General features: G+C 42.5%; 1 protein-coding gene across 1 annotated transcript; it reads right to left on the reverse strand.

Annotated features, from left to right (window-relative positions):
* Positions 1 to 6538: 6538 nt before the first annotated feature.
* Positions 6539 to 19850, reverse strand: LOC308240475 (putative G antigen family E member 3). The gene is made up of 5 exons (XM_080653521.1): positions 19772 to 19850; positions 18760 to 18854; positions 18192 to 18300; positions 12597 to 12721; positions 6539 to 6649 (listed from the first exon to the last, which is right to left on the reverse strand). Exons 2-5 carry the CDS (start codon positions 18844 to 18846, stop codon positions 6617 to 6619), a joined length of 354 nt encoding a protein of 117 aa, XP_080509647.1. The 5' UTR covers positions 18847 to 18854; positions 19772 to 19850; the 3' UTR covers positions 6539 to 6616.
* Positions 19851 to 20239: the final 389 nt, after the last annotated feature.

Below are 20239 nucleotides of genomic sequence, written 5' to 3' on the forward strand. Positions count from 1 at the left end.
GAAATACTATTATTTGTTGCATGTAACATTAGTATATTTAAAATAGTTTTTCTTGAAATATTTATTTTTATTGCATGTAAATGGTTAATTATTTTGTATCTACAATCTGGTCATATATTTATTTTGTATATTATAAAAATAAAAATTAAAATAACCAGTTAGATTTAGGTGCTATATGTAAATTTCCATAAATGAGTGTCATTCAGCAGAAAGTAATATAAAATGATTAGTGATGAACAACAAAATTTTGGTCTTACAGTGAGAATAAAGGAAGTAAGATGGTAATAAATTGATGGACTTTGTTGTCAGGCTTGTTGTGCACACCTCTTAAAGTTGAATATCTAAAATAATCCATAGGCTGAATTATGTAAATCATTCACTACCAGTGTTTGATGAAAATAACATATACTTAACAGAAATAATTTCTGTTTCATAATAATTTGAAGGTACGTCTCATTTTTCTAATATTAAAAGATTAGGAACCACTTTTTAAGGTCACTTAAAACCATACACATATAATGACCTGCTTGCCAGTATTCAAAATAATTCAGCCTTTATTAAATATACCCTATGAAAACATCACTCAAAGGAAAGCGTGGCCATCTTCCAGTGCGCTTCTTTCTGAGTTTTTAACCTGCTCCACTGAACTGCATCAATTCTTGGGTCAGTACTGAGCTACCTTACAGTTCAGACACCCTTGAGTATTTCAGCATTTTATACAATACCATGCACTTTTCAGACACCAACATAGGTGGTAGCAAGAACACACACCTTGGAAGAAAGTATAACTCATGTCTCAATGAGTCAAGTGCCCAGCCTCAGTTTTCTCAGTTATAAAATGGGGCTACCATGTTATTTAAATAGACTTGGTTTCAGGTGTTCTACGATGGGCTGACTTGGCTCTCTGTACCTGCTGATAAACATTGCTTATTCTTGGGAGACAATGACTGAAAAGACACACAATGTTCTATGAAGAATCAATTAAAATAGAAAATCAATGCACATTTTTGTAGTCAAAACTATAGTTATCTCTTGTTTATGAAGGACTGTGCTTTCAAGAACACAACATACATCCCGAGGATGAAGAGAAAACTCATAGTGAAAGAGTGTGCACAGCTGTAAATGATACAATCTTAACATTTTCAGCCAATTTCCAGGAAATTTTTGCATTGCATTTTAAAATTAAAGAGATGCCTGGTGCACCAAATTTGTGAATGTGTGGGGTCTGAAGACCTGGCCTGTGATCAGGGCCAATCAGGTTCTCTGCCTCCCCGCCTCCTCCTTCCCCCACTGCCTGCATGCTGCCACCATGTGGTTTCCCCCTCCTCCTTCCCTTGCCATCTGTGTCTGCTGCAAGCCAACCCCTGTTCCCATTCCCAGCCCAGAGCTTGGCTCTGTTTGGGTGACTTGGACCTGCCAGGCGGGGGTAGGGACCAGGAAGGTGGCCAGTAGGCCCCATGGGCGATTGGGACTTGGGGGCTGGGGGAAGCTCCTGTGTTGAGTGTCTACCCCTTGGTGGTCAGTTCGCGTCATACTGACCAATTGTTCCGGTCATTCCATTGTACGGTCACTTAGGTTTTTATACAGATAGATGTATTTGAACTGATTTCAAAGTGGAAAGGAGAGACATAGAAACAATAATGAGGGAGAATCATTGATCCGCTACTTCCTGAATGCCCCACACTGAGGATGGAGCCTGCAAACTGGGCATATACCCTGACCGGGAATTCAACCATGACCTTCTGGTTCAGTGGTCGGCAAACTCATTAGTCAACAGAGCCAAATATCAACAGTACAACGATTGAAATTTTTTTGAGCCAAATTTTTTAAACTTAAACTTCTTCCAACACCACTTCTTCAAAATAGACTTGACCAGGCCATGGTATTTGTGGAAGAGCCACACTCAAGGGGCCAAAGAGCCGCATGTGGCCAGTGAGCCGCAGTTTGCCGACCATGGTACTGGTTCATAGGTTAATGCTCAGGCACTGAACACACCAGCGGGCTGCGTAGCGTTTTTATACGTACTTTTCAACCGCTATGGTGTGCACAATACATGATGGACAGATAGACCCCCTGCCCTCCACAGGCAGTTTTCTTCCCTTCCCCTTCACCTTGAGCCTCAGGTGCTCCTGCATCTGCTTTCTCTTCATCAGCTGTAACATCCTGATTCTCAGTGGGTGGCTCCTCCTGTTGAGGTTTTTCATCACTGGGCTGCTGGTCCTAGGGGTGTGTGTGTGCGTAAATGAAAGGTTTTGTTGTTAATGCATGACAATCATAAAAATATGCATACTATACACACATATATAATCACGATTAAGAATAAAGGCATTGTAGACATGATATCTTTATTCTTAGTGATGTTTCTCTTCCCTCTGCCCGGTTCCTCGAGAGGAGCTGCCCACACGGATATCCAAAGCTGAAGCTCTTTTATACTCTCCTGGATGGATGTGGGCAGTCTGTGTTAGTAAGCACGAGAAAGGAGCCATAGCGGGTATTTTCACTGGCAATTCCAGAGTGCAAACCTCCTGGATCAAGGTTTCCTTCCTAAGGAACCCTCCTGGGCCAATGTTACTCCCTTATCAGCTCGGAAACTTTTAACATTGTACCTAGAGGCATTCAATAAAACTTACAGGAAAATACGTTTCTGGTAATAGACAGTTCAAATATCAAAGCACTCACAACCACGGGTCCAACTGGCTGGTCAGACTCTTCCTCTTCTACTAGTATTGTATTCCATCCGTCTCTTGATGTTACATGCCGACTCATATTTCAAACTGGAAGCAGAACATTTTCATTTGGATAACATACTTAAGGGGGTAACTATATCACTTCCATGGCAAAATGATTATTTTCTTTTTTAACTTTGAAAGTACTTTAAAAATAAGTGCACAGGCTTTCCGGTTATACCGAATAGATGGGCTTGCCAAGCCACTTAGGTCATGGCCATGCTGACTGTTACCACCTCTAGCAGGTGAGAAAAGACGACGTGTGCTTTCACAACTGGCTTCCCCTTTACGAAGACATTCAGGAAAACACTGCTTGAAACCACACTTGAGTGACTCCGGCTTCTGCCCCGCCCCCAGTGATTAGGCCCATTGCCCCCTTAAGTAAGTCCAGCTGGCTCACACAGGAGGCTCCGGGCCCTCCATGCTGCCTGAGCTGTTTGGGCATTTCAGGAGGCACAGGTGACTAGATGCGATACCGAGGGCTGTGCCCGTTTCCCCCTCGGGACTCTGCTTGGTGCGCTACAGACCTCGGGACGCAGTTCCAGGGCCTCAGCGGTGCAGTCCCTCAGCATTCCTGTTTCTAGTCCCTTTCTATACTGCCTGCCCTCCATCCCGCCCCCATCCCCCACCCCCGGCCCCTTACCCAGGGCCCCAAGGAGGACTGCGGATTCTGAGTTCTGTGGGCCGGTCAAGGTGCCTCTAGGACCCAGACACCTGCAATAATGTCCCCCAAACCCTTTATCTGACCCCTGCCCTCGTCCACCCCGCACCCTCCTCGTCTAGGTCACGCCAGGACTTCAAGGGCCATGGCGGTCATGATGCCTGAGAGGAGACAGGCGCTGACCTCGAGGACCTTCCTCCTAGGAGGCTACAGAACCCGCAGCTCCGCCCCCACTGAAGCCCATGGGGCTTTTCCTCACACTCTCCCATTGTTTAAGTCCTGGAGGGCTGCTCTGTGGACCTACCAGTTGAATGTCAACCAGCGAGAAGGATCAAAATGGAAGGAACACGGCTGCCTGTGGCGCAGTTCTCCTCAGCGAACTCGGACAGCAAAGCGCATGCGCAGCAACCAACTTGGGAGAAAGGCACATGCGCGGAACTTCCTTTGTCTGGAAAGGAACAGTCTGCACTGTGCAGCTATGGGCATGCGCAACAGTGGCCCTGCTCTGAAATGCGCATGCGCAGTTTTGGGCATGCGCAAGTATGAGCATGTGGGCTGATTTGGGTTTTCCTGCTAAGGCCACAGAGCATTGAAATCTCTAGGTGAGCCCTGGTCAAGAAAACGGCTCCAAGTGTGGCTTTTCCCTACCCCGAATCATTCTTATGCTTTCAGAAACATTGTGGACAGACACGCTAAGTTCAGCCTTCATGGAGAATGTGTTTCAAAAACATGGCCGTGACAGAAACGTATTTTAATACCATGTTTACAAGTATACTTTGACGATTCACTGCCTTCTGATTCTGGGATTTGTGTCATGCATACAAGGAATTTGCTCACTTCCATAAATTAAATACATTCAACCGTTTTCTTAACTTCTTTGCTTGTGTTACCGTGCATACATCTCTAGACGGTAAACGTCTCTCTGAATATACCTGTGGTTACTCGGCCAGTGTGTGGTTTAGCAATACCCCTAGATAACGGTGCTAGGATTTAGGCTCAGTCCTCGGTCACTTGCTGTGCAGCAGTACTGCATCCTGTACTCTACTTCCCAATCATCAGACCAACAACTTGCCAGGCAAAGATCACTTATAGCCTATCACTAGTCATCACGTACAACATCCGTTTTCCTGTATACAACACTTTTAGAAGTCTTTACATTGAGAAACAAGAATTTCTTATTTAGAACTTGCATCCCCAAATCAGCTTTGAATGGGATTCAAGGACAAGTATTGTGTACACTCTGTTCCACCTTAATTGTGTGGATTAAATTAGGTGATACATGTATGGAACCCAGCTCAGAGAGGTGGTAATGAGTAGTATATACTCTGTAAATGTGACTGATTATTCCTATTATGAAAGATCTCAATAAATGGAGCTGTTGTTATAAGTACATAGCTGAGCATGTGGTCAGGTCATTCATGACCACGTAGGACATTGAAATTATCCATGCAAGTTAATACAGCCATGACTTTTCCTTACTGGGTGTACAAAAATAAACAAGGCATGCAGCCCACCAGCTGTGAGTTTGACATGCTTGGCAAGTTAGCTGTCAGCATACAACCAGGAGTAGGTAGCTTTCAAGTGATGGCATCATTAGAGGTATCTAACAGGGAAGATGAGCATCTCACAAAACCTGAAGTGATGGGCACCTTGAAGCATCCCCTTCTGTTCCTCCCCTGTAAGTAGGCTCTGATACTAAAAAATGAGATGCCACCCAGATAGAACTGATCATGGGAAAGCCTATTGCTCCACTGTTCCCAGCCTTGAGGAGACTTGCATTCCAGAGAACACAAGAAGGTTTTTCACGTACCATTTCATTTTAAGAAGCTAGTGTACCTTTGTACCGAAGTCCAAGAAAGAGAGTACATGAAATAAAATGGCCTAATGTTGTTCATGAGGTCCTTCGTAAACATCCTAAACAAAGTATTAAGACGTAGTTTATTCAGAAGAATAATATACCATGACCAGCCCCTCCCTCCAAGAAATACAAGATTTTTTAAACTTAGAAAGTTTTCTATATAACTCACCATATTAACAGATTAATGGAAGGAAAAATCCTATGACCAGGTCAACAAATACACAAGTGTCTGATGGAGGTCAACATATATTCAAGTTTAAAATTCTTACCAGATTAGGATTGGAATGGACCTTCCTATACTTCACAGTGAACATTGTGAAATGTTAAAATTTTCCCATTCCTATCAAGAATAAGACAGTTTTGACAAACTAATCCCAATTGTATTAGCATTGTTCTGGGTGGGTCAGTTGTAAAAAGAGAAAAGGAAACAAAGGCATATTTAAAAAAATTCTCACCCGAGGATATTCCTTATTGTTTTTTAGGCAGCGTGGAAGGGTGGGAAATGAGAGGGGGCGGGAGAGAGAGAGAGAGAGAGAGAGAGAGAGAGAGAGAGAGAGAGAGAGAGAGAGAGAGAGAAAGGGGGAGAGAGAGAGAGAGAGAGAGAGAGAAAGAAAGGGGGAGAGAGAGAGAGACATCGATTGAGAGAGACACATTAATTGATTGCCTGCCCCATGGGACCCGATTGGGGCAGGGGATATATCCTACAATCTGGTAAGTACCCTGGATGGGTAATCGATTCCACGACCCATAAATCCACATACCAACTCTGTCCACTGGGGTAAACCAGCCAAGGTAGTACACATTTTTAAAAAATGCTCACGTGAGGATATTTTTCAGTTCATTTTTATAAAGAATGGAAGAGAGAGGGAAAGCCTGAGAGATCTATCAATGTGAGAAAAACACATCTGCACGAGCCCTGACCAGGGCCCAACTGGGGAGGAGCCTGCAACCAAGGTAGGTGCTCTTGACTGAAATCAAACCCGGGACCCTTTGGTCCACACGCTGGTGCTCTAAGTACTGGCGAGGGCCTAGGTCGCATAGTTTTTAAAAGAGCAAAGAGAAAAATCTGACAGCATTAAAAATGATTGCGCATTATGAAACTTAGAAGCGATCTAGAAATAACCTTTTAGAAATAATAAGCAGACATAGCAAGGATGCTGGAAAGAATACCAATGTACAAATATGTCTGCATATGAAAGCTCAATTGGCGTATAAAATGTCCGAAAATGATATAATTTTCAATAGCATGAAGGTTTTGGGAATACGCTTCACAAAAGATCTGCAAGACTTCTTAGATAATGCTGCAAAACTTTATTGAAAGTATTTAAACACTGTAGTATCCAACATAAGAGTAATCTGTGTGTCTTCAGATCATCTTCCTTTAAACGGGTTGTTTTCCTTCTCCTGCAAGAGAAATATAACTGGTGGGAACATTCCGTAGTCTCATTAGATTTAGATGACATTAAAGGTACACAATGGACAAAGTTTAGGTTTCATAGGACACACTTCCAAGCATACATTTTACCAATATAGACTAAACACACCACTCTTTCTATTGGTACTCAGAACAAAAAGACTGTTCCAGTTCAGAGCACAGGAAATGAAATGAACCTATTAAAAGGTGGTTTTAAATATTAAGCAAAAAATGTGTAACATTTTTAAAAAATATGAACACCATCAAACAGAAAACCACTAAGAAACAAAAGGAATTTACAAGAAATGCTTCCATTTGAAATACTATTCTGAATATAAGATAGCGAAAACAGAATTGTCACATTTGTTCCTGCCTATGTATGTGAAGTAAACAGAAAGGTCCGTACTGCCTTTGTTTCTTCCTGATGGTTCAGAAAAGCAAAAACGTTTCTTGGGCTCCTTTATCCGTTTTATGCAATTGTTTAAATAGGTAACCACGTATCCCCAATTCCATCTGTAGTCCTAGTGTAATTTTAAGTAATGCCATACTCACACTGTATGAGTTTCAATGTGTATAGTCACTTTTACAATCACAGGAATTTTAAGTCAGTAACATCATTTTTTATACAAAAATGTGAAGCTCATTTATAGAATGATTTACAGTAAGGAAGAAATAAGAACAACAAAGAAAACACACACACACACACACACACACACGAAGAAGAAGTAATGGAGAGATGGAGAGTTATGGAGAGGGGAAGGAAGAATGGGAGAATGAGAAAGATACCTACACAAATAAAAAAAACTTCAGTTTCTAAAAATCAGTGCTTTCTAAAAACTTTACAGGCCCTGGTCGGAGTGCGTGCAGGAGGCAACTAATTGAGGTGTTTCTCTCACATCGATGTTTCACTCTGTCTTTCTCTCTCTCTTCCACTCTCTCTGAAAATTATCAATTTGAGCAGTAAATATGCCACATTGGATATGATTACAAAAGATTATATCATAGGGCACCCATTTTTACAAGGGACATTAACTCATGAAATCTGACAGTGGTGACAGTGAGCATGCTTAGAATAGGCGTCTTACTCACACCTGCCCTGAGCATCGATGATCGCCTGCACCCTCTCTACCTGATGAGAGAAACTAAAAACTAGACTATTTCTTTAAACTCTATAATTCAATCACCTGATGCTTCATTGCGAAAGGGAATAAAAATGCAATTGTTTCTAAGAGCCAGAAGAATTCAAAATTTGACAGAATCTAAGAACAGGTATCCACATCTCCATATAGAAAAAGCAACATCAGTGGAGTATTTACTCATTATTTTAGTAGGTATGAGATTTCAGTTCAGATGTTAAAATTTGACTAAAGAAGATAATTCATGACAAGTCCTAAACCAGAATATCAATGTATTCTTTCAAACACAACAACAGTATTAAAGAATCAGCACTGAGGAGAAACCAAGATGGTGGCATAGGTAAACACCTAAACTGCTGCCTCGCACAACAATTTCAAAACTACAACTAAAAGACAGAACGGACACCATCCAGAACCACAGGAAAGCAGGCTGAGTGAAAATTCTACAACTAGAAGGAAGGAGAAAAGCTCACAGAGAATTGGAGGTACGGCAAAGGGCTTTGTGCACGCAGAGAGGAAGGGTGGCTGAGAGCCTGGCTGACTTCCTCTGGCGGAAGGGGGAAGGAAGCCTCCGACCGCACTGAACCCCAGTTCTGACTGCACTGAACCCCAGTTCCGGGCGAACCCCTGGGGACCCACGCTCTTGTGGGGGGAGTCTGGACTCTCTGGCGGAGACTCGGGAGCCGGGGAAGGCGGAGGACTGAAAGTGCACAGGCGCGCGCGCGCAGGTGCGCACAAAGGCTGCGGGGGTTGCCACAGGCTTTCCCTAGTGGAGGGGAGTCAGAGGATTCTGACTGCACTGAGCCCCAGTTCTGACTGCAGTGAACCCCGGTTCCAGGCGAGCCCCTGGGGACCCACGCTCTTGTGGGGGGAGTCTGGACTCTCAGGCGGAGACTCGAGCTGGGGAAGGCGGAGGACTGAAAGCGCACGTGCGCGCAGGGGCGGGGCTGACAGGAAGCCAAGACTGAGGCTCCACCCCATCCAAGCTGAGCACAGAGGCTATTGCAATTTAGCAAGTCTAATCCTATAGGGCTGTCTCCAGCACCGGGCTTCTCCCAGCATAGACACAGCTGATCCTTACAGCCAACTGACCCGGAGGTCAATTCTTCCCAGTGATACCAACAACAATAAAGACTTAATTACAACAAGGCTGTACACACAGTCCACAAAGGGCTGCACCAAGAGGGTCCACCTCAGGTTAACTGGGTAAGCAGACCCAATGGGCCATATTGGAAACCTAGCACAAATATCTACCTTACCAACTCAGGGAATCAGTGAAAATGCGGGGTCAAAGAATCAGATCACAAACGAAAGAAATGGAGGAAAACAAACGACTGGATATAGAATTCAAAACCACTGTTATAAGACTTTTTAAGAATATCCTAGAAAAGGCCGATAAATATAACGAGACCCTCGAAGATATGAAAAAGGACCAACTAGAAATTAAACATACACTGACTGAAATAAAAAATATTATACAGAGACCCAGAAACAGAATACAGGAACACAAGAATCAAGTCAAAGAATTGAAATACAAAGAAGCAAAAAACACTCAACCGAAAAAGCAAAAAGCAAAAAAAAAAAAAAAAAAAATCCAAAAAGTTGAAGATAATGTAAGAAGACTCTGGGACAACTTCAAGCGTACCAACATCAGAATTATGGGGGTGCCAGAAGAAGAGAGAGAGCAAGATACTGAAAACCTATTTGAAGAAATAATGACCGAAAACTTCCCCCACCTGGTGAAAGAAATAGACTTACAAGTCCAGGAAGCCCACAGAACCCCAAACAAAAGGAATCCAAAGAGGACCACACCAAGACACATCATAATTAAAATGCCAAGGGCAAAAGACAAAGAGAGAATATTAAAAGCAGCAAGAGAAAAACAGTTAATTACCTACAAGGGAGCACCCATACGACTGTCAGCTGACTTCTCAACAGAAACTACGCAGGCCAGACGGGAGTGGCAAGAAATTTTCAATGTGATGAATAGCAAGAACTTACAACCAAGATTACTCTACCCAGCAAAGCTATCATTCAGAATTGAAGGGCAGATAAAGAGCTTCACAGATAAGAAAAAGCTGAAGGAGTTCATCACCACCAAACCAGTATTATATGAAATGCTGAAAGGTATTCTTAAAGAAGAGGAAGAAGAAAAAAGTAAAGAGAAAAATTATGAACAACAAATACATATCTATCAACAAGCGAACCTAAAAATCAAGTGAATTAAAAACCTGAGGCCGAAACCGGTTTGGCTCAGTGGATAGAGCGTCAGCCTGCGGACTGAAGGGTCCCGGGTTCGATTCCGGTCAAGGGCATGTACCTTGGCTGCGGGCATATCCCCAGTGGGGGGTGTGCAGGAGGCAGCTGATCGATGTTTCTCTCTCATCGATGTTTCTAGCTTTCTATCCCTCTCCCTTCCTCTCTGTAAAAATATCAATAAAATATATTTCTAAAAAAACAAACAAACAAAAAAAAAAACAAAAACCTGAGGAGCAGAATAATCTGGTGAATATAATAGAATCAGGGGCATAGAAAGGGAGTGGACTGATAATTCTCAGGGGGAAAGGGGTAAGGGGGGGTTCATGAAGAGAATGGACAAAAATCATACACCTATGGATGAGGACAGTGGGGGGGAGGTAAGGGCAGAAGGTGGGGTGGGAAAGGGGTGGAGGGGAGCTATGGGGGGAAAAAGGAGAAATAATTGTAATAATCTGAATAAAGATTTATTAAAAAAATAAATAAAGAATCAGCACTGAAAATTAATTTAATATATTTGATTGAATTCATTATTTGCGTAAGAGTAAATATTGGTTCTGCAATTAAGGACTCTCTATACTACCTAGAGCAATTTACAGATTAAATGCAATGCCTATTAAAATACTGACAGCATATTTCACAGATTGAGAAGAAATACTCCAAAAATTTATAGGAAAGAACCGCCCCCCCCCCCAAAAAAAAAAAACTCCGAATACCCACTGCAATCCTGAGAAAGAAGAAACTTGGAGGAATCACAATACCAGATATCAAGATAGATTATAAAGCCACCATAATCAAAGCAGCCTGGTACTGGCACAAGAATAGATGAAAGGGACAGAATAGAATCTCCAAAAATTGACCCAAGTCATCACACCCAATTAATGTTTGACAAAGAAGGCAAGAACCTGCAATGGAGTCAACACAGTTTCTTCAATAAATGGTGTTGGGAAAATTGGGCAGATATATGAAAAAAAATGAAAGTAGACCACCAACTTATACCATACACAAGAATAAACTCAAAATGGTTAAAAGACTTAAATCTAAGTTGTGAAACCATAAAAATCCTATGGGAAACCATAGGCATCAAAATCTCAAACATCTCTTACAGCAATATATTTACAATATTTTTACATCTCATCGCACAAAGGAAACTAAGGTGGAAATAAACAAATGGGACTATATAAAAATAAAAAGCTTCTGCACAGCAAAAGAAACCATCAACAAAACGAAAAGGGAGCCCAATGCATGGGAGAACATATTTGGCAATGATACATCTGATAAAAGATTAATATCCAAAATGTATGAAAACCTCATACAACTTAAGAAAGGAAAGATAAACCATCTAATAAAAAAGTGGGCAAAGGACCGAAATAGACACTTCTCCAAAGTGACGGACAGATGGCCAAGAGACATTTGATAAAATGCTCAAAGTCACTGATCATCAGAGAGATGCAAATTAAAATGACAATGACATATCACCTCACACCTCACAGAATGGCTACCATCAACAAATCAACAGATGACAAGTCCTGGCGAGGATGTGGAGAAACGGGAACCCTAGTACACTGCTGGTGGGCTGCCAGAATTGTGCAGCCATTATGGAAAACAATACGGAGTTTCCTCAAAAAAATGAAATATTGTATTGCCATGTGACCCAAGGATCTCTCTTTTAGGGATATATCCTAAGAAACCAGAAACACCAATCAGAAAGAATGTACGCACCCCTATGTTCATAGCAGGACAATTCGCCATAGCTAAGATCTGGAAACAGCCCAAGTGCCCATCAGAAGATGAGGGGATAAAAAAGCTGTATTATGCTAAGCGAAATAAGAAAGTCACAGAAAGACAAGTATCACACGCTCTCACTTATATGTAGAATGTAATGAACAAAATAAACTGATGAACAAAATGGACCAAGAGACATAGAAGCATAGAACAGACTGAGGAATCTCAGAGGGAAGGTGGGGGAGGGTGGGTGGGCAGGAAGTGGTCAACCAAAGAACTTGTATGTATATACGCATAATTCATGGACTCAGACAATAGGGTGGTGAAGGCCTGGGGTGGGGGTGGGCTAGACGGGGTCAATAGGGGAAGAAACGGGACAAATGTAATAGTTTTCAATATAAATATTTAATTTAATAAAAGAAAGAACTCTCGCATGATTTTACAAATTATATCAGAGATGGTACTACAATCTACTTCAGTGTCTCAACATATTTCATACAGCCAATATTTATTACAAATGTATTATGTATTTGTAACTGCAGAAATCATGAGAGAATTCAAAACTTATTAGCTGTTGTTTAAAGTAATTATACTCAAAAGAAAATGTTTTCAATATTGGGATTAAATTTGGCTTTGAACCAGTTTGTATCTGTATCTGATTATAAGTCAGGCAGTCATTCATTTGGGGTGTGAATTACTGTTCAAAGTATCATTACCTGTGAAGTCTATTCATGTAACAACATGTTATCTCTGGTTATTAAAGGTATGATATTGTGAAAACCTGAAAACACATAAATTGCATTCTTAATTAATAATATACCAGTTTGGGCATTTCAATGGGCTCTGGATTTGCACAAGCGTGCCTGATGAATTCAGGATCATCTCCACCCTCGGCCTCAGTCACTGGATTCACCAGTTCTTGGGTATCAGCTTCAAGGTCAGTCCCTTATAAAGAAAGTTATCAATTTTAGCAAACATGACATATAAATTAGGAAATGTTAATATTAATTTATTCTGCTTTTTATATGAAAAAAGCCTGTAATCTGGTGTGATAATATGTGTGATAGAAAGATGCACTTCACATCCTTGTTATTCTATACTATGAAACTTGTTGTAAATGACAATCTGAAGATCAACCGCAGGACATGTACATTTGTACTAATATGTGTAGAGAGCATCAGCCATCAATGAAATCTGAAGTGTAAATTATGGATAGGATTTTTATTACAATGAAGATATCCTATCTAATAAAGAGGGAATATGCTAATTGACCATAACACCCTCACAAGATGGCAGTACCCACAGCCAATAAAGAGGGGATATGCTAATTGACTGCCACAACCTCACAAGATGACAGTGCCCAAAGCCATAAGATGGCGGTGACCAATCCCCTTACCTCCACCTCTTCCAGCCTCATTCCCCCAGTTCCCTCAGCCCTGCCTCACCCAGTCCCCACAGCATCCAGCCTCATCCAGCCGGAGTCCCCCAGTACTCTCAGCCCCTCAGGGGAAGGCAGCAGGGGCAATCAGGATGGCAGGGGAGAGTAGTTGGGGACGATCATGCCAACAGGGGAGCAGTTAGGCGTCAATCAGGCCAGCAGGGGAGCGGTTAGGGGGTATCAGGCCGGTAGGCAGGTGAGTGGTTAGGAGCCAGCAAACCCGGACTGTGAGTGGGATCACCTGCAGTTGGACATTCCCCGAGGGGTCCCAGATTGGAGAGGGTGCAGGCTAGGCATGAGGGACAACCCCCATGCACGAATATCATGCACAGGGCCTCTAGTAATTATATAATCTCAAGTAAACAACTTAACATCACATGTAAAAAAACTAAAATCCCATTTACCATTGAAACAAAAAAATTAAGATACCTAGGAATAAACTTAACTAAGGAGGTAAAAGACCTGTACTTGGAAAACCATAGGACGTTAAAAAAAGAGACAGCAGAAGACATACACAAATTGAAGAATATACCGTGTTCATGGATTGGTAGACTCAATGTCCATTCTACCCAAATCAATCTATAGATTCAATGCAATCCCCATTAAGATATCAATAGAATATTTCACAGACCTAGAACAAACTCTCGAAAAATTCATCTGGAACCAAAAAATACTCTGAATAGCCGCAGCAATCCTGAGAAAGCAGAACAAAGTGGGAGGGATCACAATACTAGATATCAATTTGTATTACAAAGCCACTGTTCTCAAAATTGCCTGGTACTGGCACAAGAACAGACATATAGACCAATGAAACTGAACAGAAAACCCAGAAATCGACCGAAGGCATTATGGTCAATTAATTTTTGACAAAGAGCATACAATGGAGTCAAGACAGTCTCTTCAATAAATGATGTTTGGAAAATTGGAGAGATACAAGCAAAAAAATGAAAGTAGACCACCAACTTACACCATGCACAAATATAAAGTCAAAATGGATAAAGCATTAAACTCAAGATGGGAAACTATAAAAATCTTAGAAGAATCCATAGGCAGCAAAATATCACACATATGTCCTAGCAATATCTTTAATGATGCAGCTCCTCGTACAATGGAAACTAAGGAGAAAATAAACAAATGGGACTAAATCAAAACAAAAAGCTTCTGCACAGCAAAAAACAACAACAACAACAACAACAACAACAAAACAAAACAAAAAAAAAAACCATCAAGTAAACAACAAGAAAACCCACCGCATGGGAGAATTTATTTGACAATGTTATCTCTGATGAGGGTTTAATTTCAAAAATTTACAGAAAATTCATAAAAAAGGAAATAAACAATCCAATCAAATAATGGGCAAACGACCTAAATAGACACTTTTCCAAAGAGGACATACAGAAAGCCAAGAGACATATGAAAACATGCTCAAAGTTAATAATCAAATCAAAATGACAATGAGGTACCATCTCACACCTTTCAGAATGGCTATCATCAACAAATCAACAAATGACAAGTGCTGACGAGGATGCAGAAAAAAAGGAACCCTCTTGCACTGCTGGCGGGAATGCAGACTGGTGCAGCCACTCTGGAGAACAGTTTGGAGTTTCCTGAAAAAGTTAAAAATGGAACTCCCATTTGACCCAGTAATCCCACTTCTAGGACTATATCCGAAGAAATCAGAAACACCAATCAGAAAGAATATATGCAACCCTATGTCCATAGCAGCACAATTGACAATAGCTAAGATTTGGAAACAGCCTAAGTGCCCATCAACAGATGAGTGGATTAGAAAACTGTGGTACATCTATACAATGGAATAGTATGCTGTTGTGAAAAAAGAAGGAACTCTTACCATTTGCAACAGCATGGGTGACCTGGAGAACACTATGCTTAGCGAAATAAGCCAGTCAGAGGAAGATAAATATCACATGATCTCACTCATTTGTAGACTATAATGAACAATAAAAACTAATGAATAAAAATAGGGCCAGAGGAAAAAAATTTTTAGAATATAATGGAAGTAATCCTATTATTTGGAGATTTTTTAATATTTCTTACCACTTTTGTGATATCATAGTATATAAGTCAGTTTTTTTTTAAATTTTATTGATTTTTGAAAGAGAAGAAGGGAGAGGGAGAGAGAGTTAGAAACATCGATGAGAGAGAAACATCAATCAGCTGCCTCCTGCACACCTCCCACCGGGGATGTGCCCGCAACCGAGGCACACGCCCTTGCCCAGAATCGATCCTGGGACCTTTCAGTCCGCAGGCCGACGCTCTATCTATCTACAGAGCCAAACCGGTTACGGTTGTAAGTCAGTTTTGGTAATATTATTATATCTAGAATCATTTTTCTTGAAATATTGTTTGTTGCATGTAACATTATACTTAAAACTAGTAGCCCATTGCACGCTATAGTGCACAGTAGGCCGCCCGCAGTTTCCACTGGAGCTGGCAGGAAAGACAGTGCGCTGCTTGGAGCCCCGCTGCTTTCACGGGAGCCAGGCAGAACCTGCACTGTTTCTGTGGGAGGCAGGCCCGCCATCTCCTCTCCCAGCCTGCACTCAGCAGCGAAAGCTCAGGGCTGCCTCCCTCTCCCACAGAGGCCATGGCTGCTCTGTGCCCACTGCCCAGAGGCCCTCCGTGGGGCCAGGGCAGAATGCTTGCCTTGTTGGGGTGGGGATGAGGCAAGGGTTCCATCAGGCCGCTCAGGCTGCCTGCTCTCAGTGGCTGCCCCCTCAGGACTGAGGGACTCAGCAGGGCTCAGGGGACTGGGTGCTGCCATCTTGTGGCTGTGGGCGCCACCATCTTTGTGACAGGTTGATGGTTAATTTGCATATCACCCTTTTATTAGGATAGTTTTTCTTGAAATACTATTATTTGTTGCATGTAACATTAGTATATTTAAAATAGTTTTTCTTGAAATATTTATTTTTATTGCATGTAAATGGTTAATTATTTTGTATCTACAATCTGGTCATATATTTATTTTGTATATTATAAAAATAAAAATTAAAATAACCAGTTAGATTTAGGTGCTATATGTAAATTTCCATAAATGAGTGTCATTCAGCAGAAAGTAATATAAAATGATTAGTGATGAACAACAAAATTTTGGTCTTACAGTGAGAATAAAGGAAGTAAGATGGTAATAAATTGATGGACTTTGTTGTCAGGCTTGTTGTGCACACCTCTTAAAGTTGAATATCTAAAATAATCCATAGGCTGAATTATGTAAATCATTCACTACCAGTGTTTGATGAAAATAACATATACTTAACAGAAATAATTTCTGTTTCATAATAATTTGAAGGTACGTCTCATTTTTCTAATATTAAAAGATTAGAACCACTTTTTAAGGTCACTTAAAACCATACACATATAATGACCTGCTTGCCAGTATTCAAAATAATTCAGCCTTTATTAAATATACCCTATGAAAACATCACTCAAAGGAAAGCGTGGCCATCTTCCAGTGCGCTTCTTTCTGAGTTTTTAACCTGCTCCACTGAACTGCATCAATTCTTGGGTCAGTACTGAGCTACCTTACAGTTCAGACACCCTTGAGTATTTCAGCATTTTATACAATACCATGCACTTTTCAGACACCAACATAGGTGGTAGCAAGAACACACACCTTGGAAGAAAGTATAACTCATGTCTCAATGAGTCAAGTGCCCAGCCTCAGTTTTCTCAGTTATAAAATGGGGCTACCATGTTATTTAAATAGACTTGGTTTCAGGTGTTCTATGATAGGCTGACTTGGCTCTCTGTACCTGCTGATAAACATTGCTTATTCTTGGGAGACAATGACTGAGAAGACACACAATGTTCTATGAAGAATCAATTAAAATAGAAAATCAATGCACATTTTTGTAGTCAAAACTATAGTTATCTCTTGTTTATGAAGGACTGTGCTTTCAAGAACACAACATACATCCCGAGGATGAAGAGAAAACTCATAGTGAAAGAGTGTGCACAGCTGTAAATGATACAATCTTAACATTTTCAGCCAATTTCCAGGAAATTTTTGCATTGCATTTTAAAATTAAAGAGATGCCTGGTGCACCAAATTTGTGAATGTGTGGGGTCTGAAGACCTGGCCTGTGATCAGGGCCAATCAGGTTCTCTGCCTCCCCGCCTCCTCCTTCCCCCACTGCCTGCATGCTGCCACCATGTGGTTTCCCCCTCCTCCTTCCCTTGCCATCTGTGTCTGCTGCAAGCCAACCCCTGTTCCCATTCCCAGCCCAGAGCTTGGCTCTGTTTGGGTGACTTGGACCTGCCAGGCGGGGGTAGGGACCAGGAAGGTGGCCAGTAGGCCCCATGGGCGATTGGGACTTGGGGGCTGGGGGAAGCTCCTGTGTTGAGTGTCTACCCCTTGGTGGTCAGTTCGCGTCATACTGACCAATTGTTCCGGTCATTCCATTGTACGGTCACTTAGGTTTTTATACAGATAGATGTATTTGAACTGATTTCAAAGTGGAAAGGAGAGACATAGAAACAATAATGAGGGAGAATCATTGATCCGCTACTTCCTGAATGCCCCACACTGAGGATGGAGCCTGCAAACTGGGCATATACCCTGACCGGGAATTCAACCATGACCTTCTGGTTCAGTGGTCGGCAAACTCATTAGTCAACAGAGCCAAATATCAACAGTACAACGATTGAAATTTTTTTGAGCCAAATTTTTTAAACTTAAACTTCTTCCAACACCACTTCTTCAAAATAGACTTGACCAGGCCATGGTATTTGTGGAAGAGCCACACTCAAGGGGCCAAAGAGCCGCATGTGGCCAGTGAGCCGCAGTTTGCCGACCATGGTACTGGTTCATAGGTTAATGCTCAGGCACTGAACACACCAGCGGGCTGCGTAGCGTTTTTATACGTACTTTTCAACCGCTATGGTGTGCACAATACGTGATGGACAGATAGACCCCCTGCCCTCCACAGGCAGTTTTCTTCCCTTCCCCTTCACCTTGAGCCTCAGGTGCTCCTGCATCTGCTTTCTCTTCATCAGCTGTAACATCCTGATTCTCAGTGGGTGGCTCCTCCTGTTGAGGTTTTTCATCACTGGGCTGCTGGTCCTAGGGGTGTGTGTGTGCGTAAATGAAAGGTTTTGTTGTTAATGCATGACAATCATAAAAATATGCATACTATACACACATATATAATCACGATTAAGAATAAAGGCATTGTAGACATGATATCTTTATTCTTAGTGATGTTTCTCTTCCCTCTGCCCGGTTCCTCGAGAGGAGCTGCCCACACGGATATCCAAAGCTGAAGCTCTTTTATACTCTCCTGGATGGATGTGGGCAGTCTGTGTTAGTAAGCACGAGAAAGGAGCCATAGCGGGTATTTTCACTGGCAATTCCAGAGTGCAAACCTCCTGGATCAAGGTTTCCTTCCTAAGGAACCCTCCTGGGCCAATGTTACTCCCTTATCAGCTCGGAAACTTTTAACATTGTACCTAGAGGCATTCAATAAAACTTACAGGAAAATACGTTTCTGGTAATAGACAGTTCAAATATCAAAGCACTCACAACCACGGGTCCAACTGGCTGGTCAGACTCTTCCTCTTCTACTAGTATTGTATTCCATCCGTCTCTTGATGTTACATGCCGACTCATATTTCAAACTGGAAGCAGAACATTTTCATTTGGATAACATACTTAAGGGGGTAACTATATCACTTCCATGGCAAAATGATTATTTTCTTTTTTAACTTTGAAAGTACTTTTAAAATAAGTGCACAGGCTTTCCGGTTATACCGAATAGATGGGCTTGCCAAGCCACTTAGGTCATGGCCATGCTGACTGTTACCACCTCTAGCAGGTGAGAAAAGACGACGTGTGCTTTCACAACTGGCTTCCCCTTTACGAAGACATTCAGGAAAACACTGCTTGAAACCACACTTGAGTGACTCCCGCTTCTGCCCCGCCCCCAGTGATTAGGCCCATTGCCCCCTTAAGTAAGTCCAGCTGGCTCACACAGGAGGCTCCGGGCCCTCCATGCTGCCTGAGCTGTTTGGGCATTTCAGGAGGCACAGGTGACTAGATGCGATACCGAGGGCTGTGCCCGTTTCCCCCTCGGGACTCTGCTTGGTGCGCTACAGACCTCGGGACGCAGTTCCAGGGCCTCAGCGGTGCAGTCCCTCAGCATTCCTGTTTCTAGTCCCTTTCTATACTGCCTGCCCTCCATCCCGCCCCCATCCCCCACCCCCGGCCCCTTACCCAGGGCCCCAAGGAGGACTGCGGATTCTGAGTTCTGTGGGCCGGTCAAGGTGCCTCTAGGACCCAGACACCTGCAATAATGTCCCCCAAACCCTTTATCTGACCCCTGCCCTCGTCCACCCCGCACCCTCCTCGTCTAGGTCACGCCAGGACTTCAAGGGCCATGGCGGTCATGATGCCTGAGAGGAGACAGGCGCTGACCTCGAGGACCTTCCTCCTAGGAGGCTACAGAACCCGCAGCTCCGCCCCCACTGAAGCCCATGGGGCTTTTCCTCACACTCTCCCATTGTTTAAGTCCTGGAGGGCTGCTCTGTGGACCTACCAGTTGAATGTCAACCAGCGAGAAGGATCAAAATGGAAGGAACACGGCTGCCTGTGGCGCAGTTCTCCTCAGCGAACTCGGACAGCAAAGCGCATGCGCAGCAACCAACTTGGGAGAAAGGCACATGCGCGGAACTTCCTTTGTCTGGAAAGGAACAGTCTGCACTGTGCAGCTATGGGCATGCGCAACAGTGGCCCTGCTCTGAAATGCGCATGCGCAGTTTTGGGCATGCGCAAGTATGAGCATGTGGGCTGATTTGGGTTTTCCTGCTAAGGCCACAGAGCATTGAAATCTCTAGGTGAGCCCTGGTCAAGAAAACGGCTCCAAGTGTGGCTTTTCCCTACCCCGAATCATTCTTATGCTTTCAGAAACATTGTGGACAGACACGCTAAGTTCAGCCTTCATGGAGAATGTGTTTCAAAAACATGGCCGTGACAGAAACGTATTTTAATACCATGTTTACAAGTA

The sequence above is a fragment of the Plecotus auritus genome (genome assembly GCF_963455305.1).
Source record: "Plecotus auritus genome assembly, chromosome: X".
Taxonomy (NCBI): Eukaryota; Metazoa; Chordata; class Mammalia; order Chiroptera; family Vespertilionidae; genus Plecotus; species Plecotus auritus.

Excerpts from the sequence above, each read along its gene's own strand:
- LOC308240475 (XM_080653521.1), bottom strand. The coding sequence starts at position 18,846 with ATGAGTCGGCATGTAACATCAAGAGACGGATGGAATACAATACTAGTA. Across the intron at positions 18,301-18,759 it reads AGCCAGTTGGACCCGTGGTT|GACCAGCAGCCCAGTGATGA; the intron begins GTGAGTGCTTTG and ends ACACACCCCTAG. Across the intron at positions 12,722-18,191 it reads AGGAGCACCTGAGGCTCAAG|GGACTGACCTTGAAGCTGAT; the intron begins GTGAAGGGGAAG and ends TTTCTTTATAAG.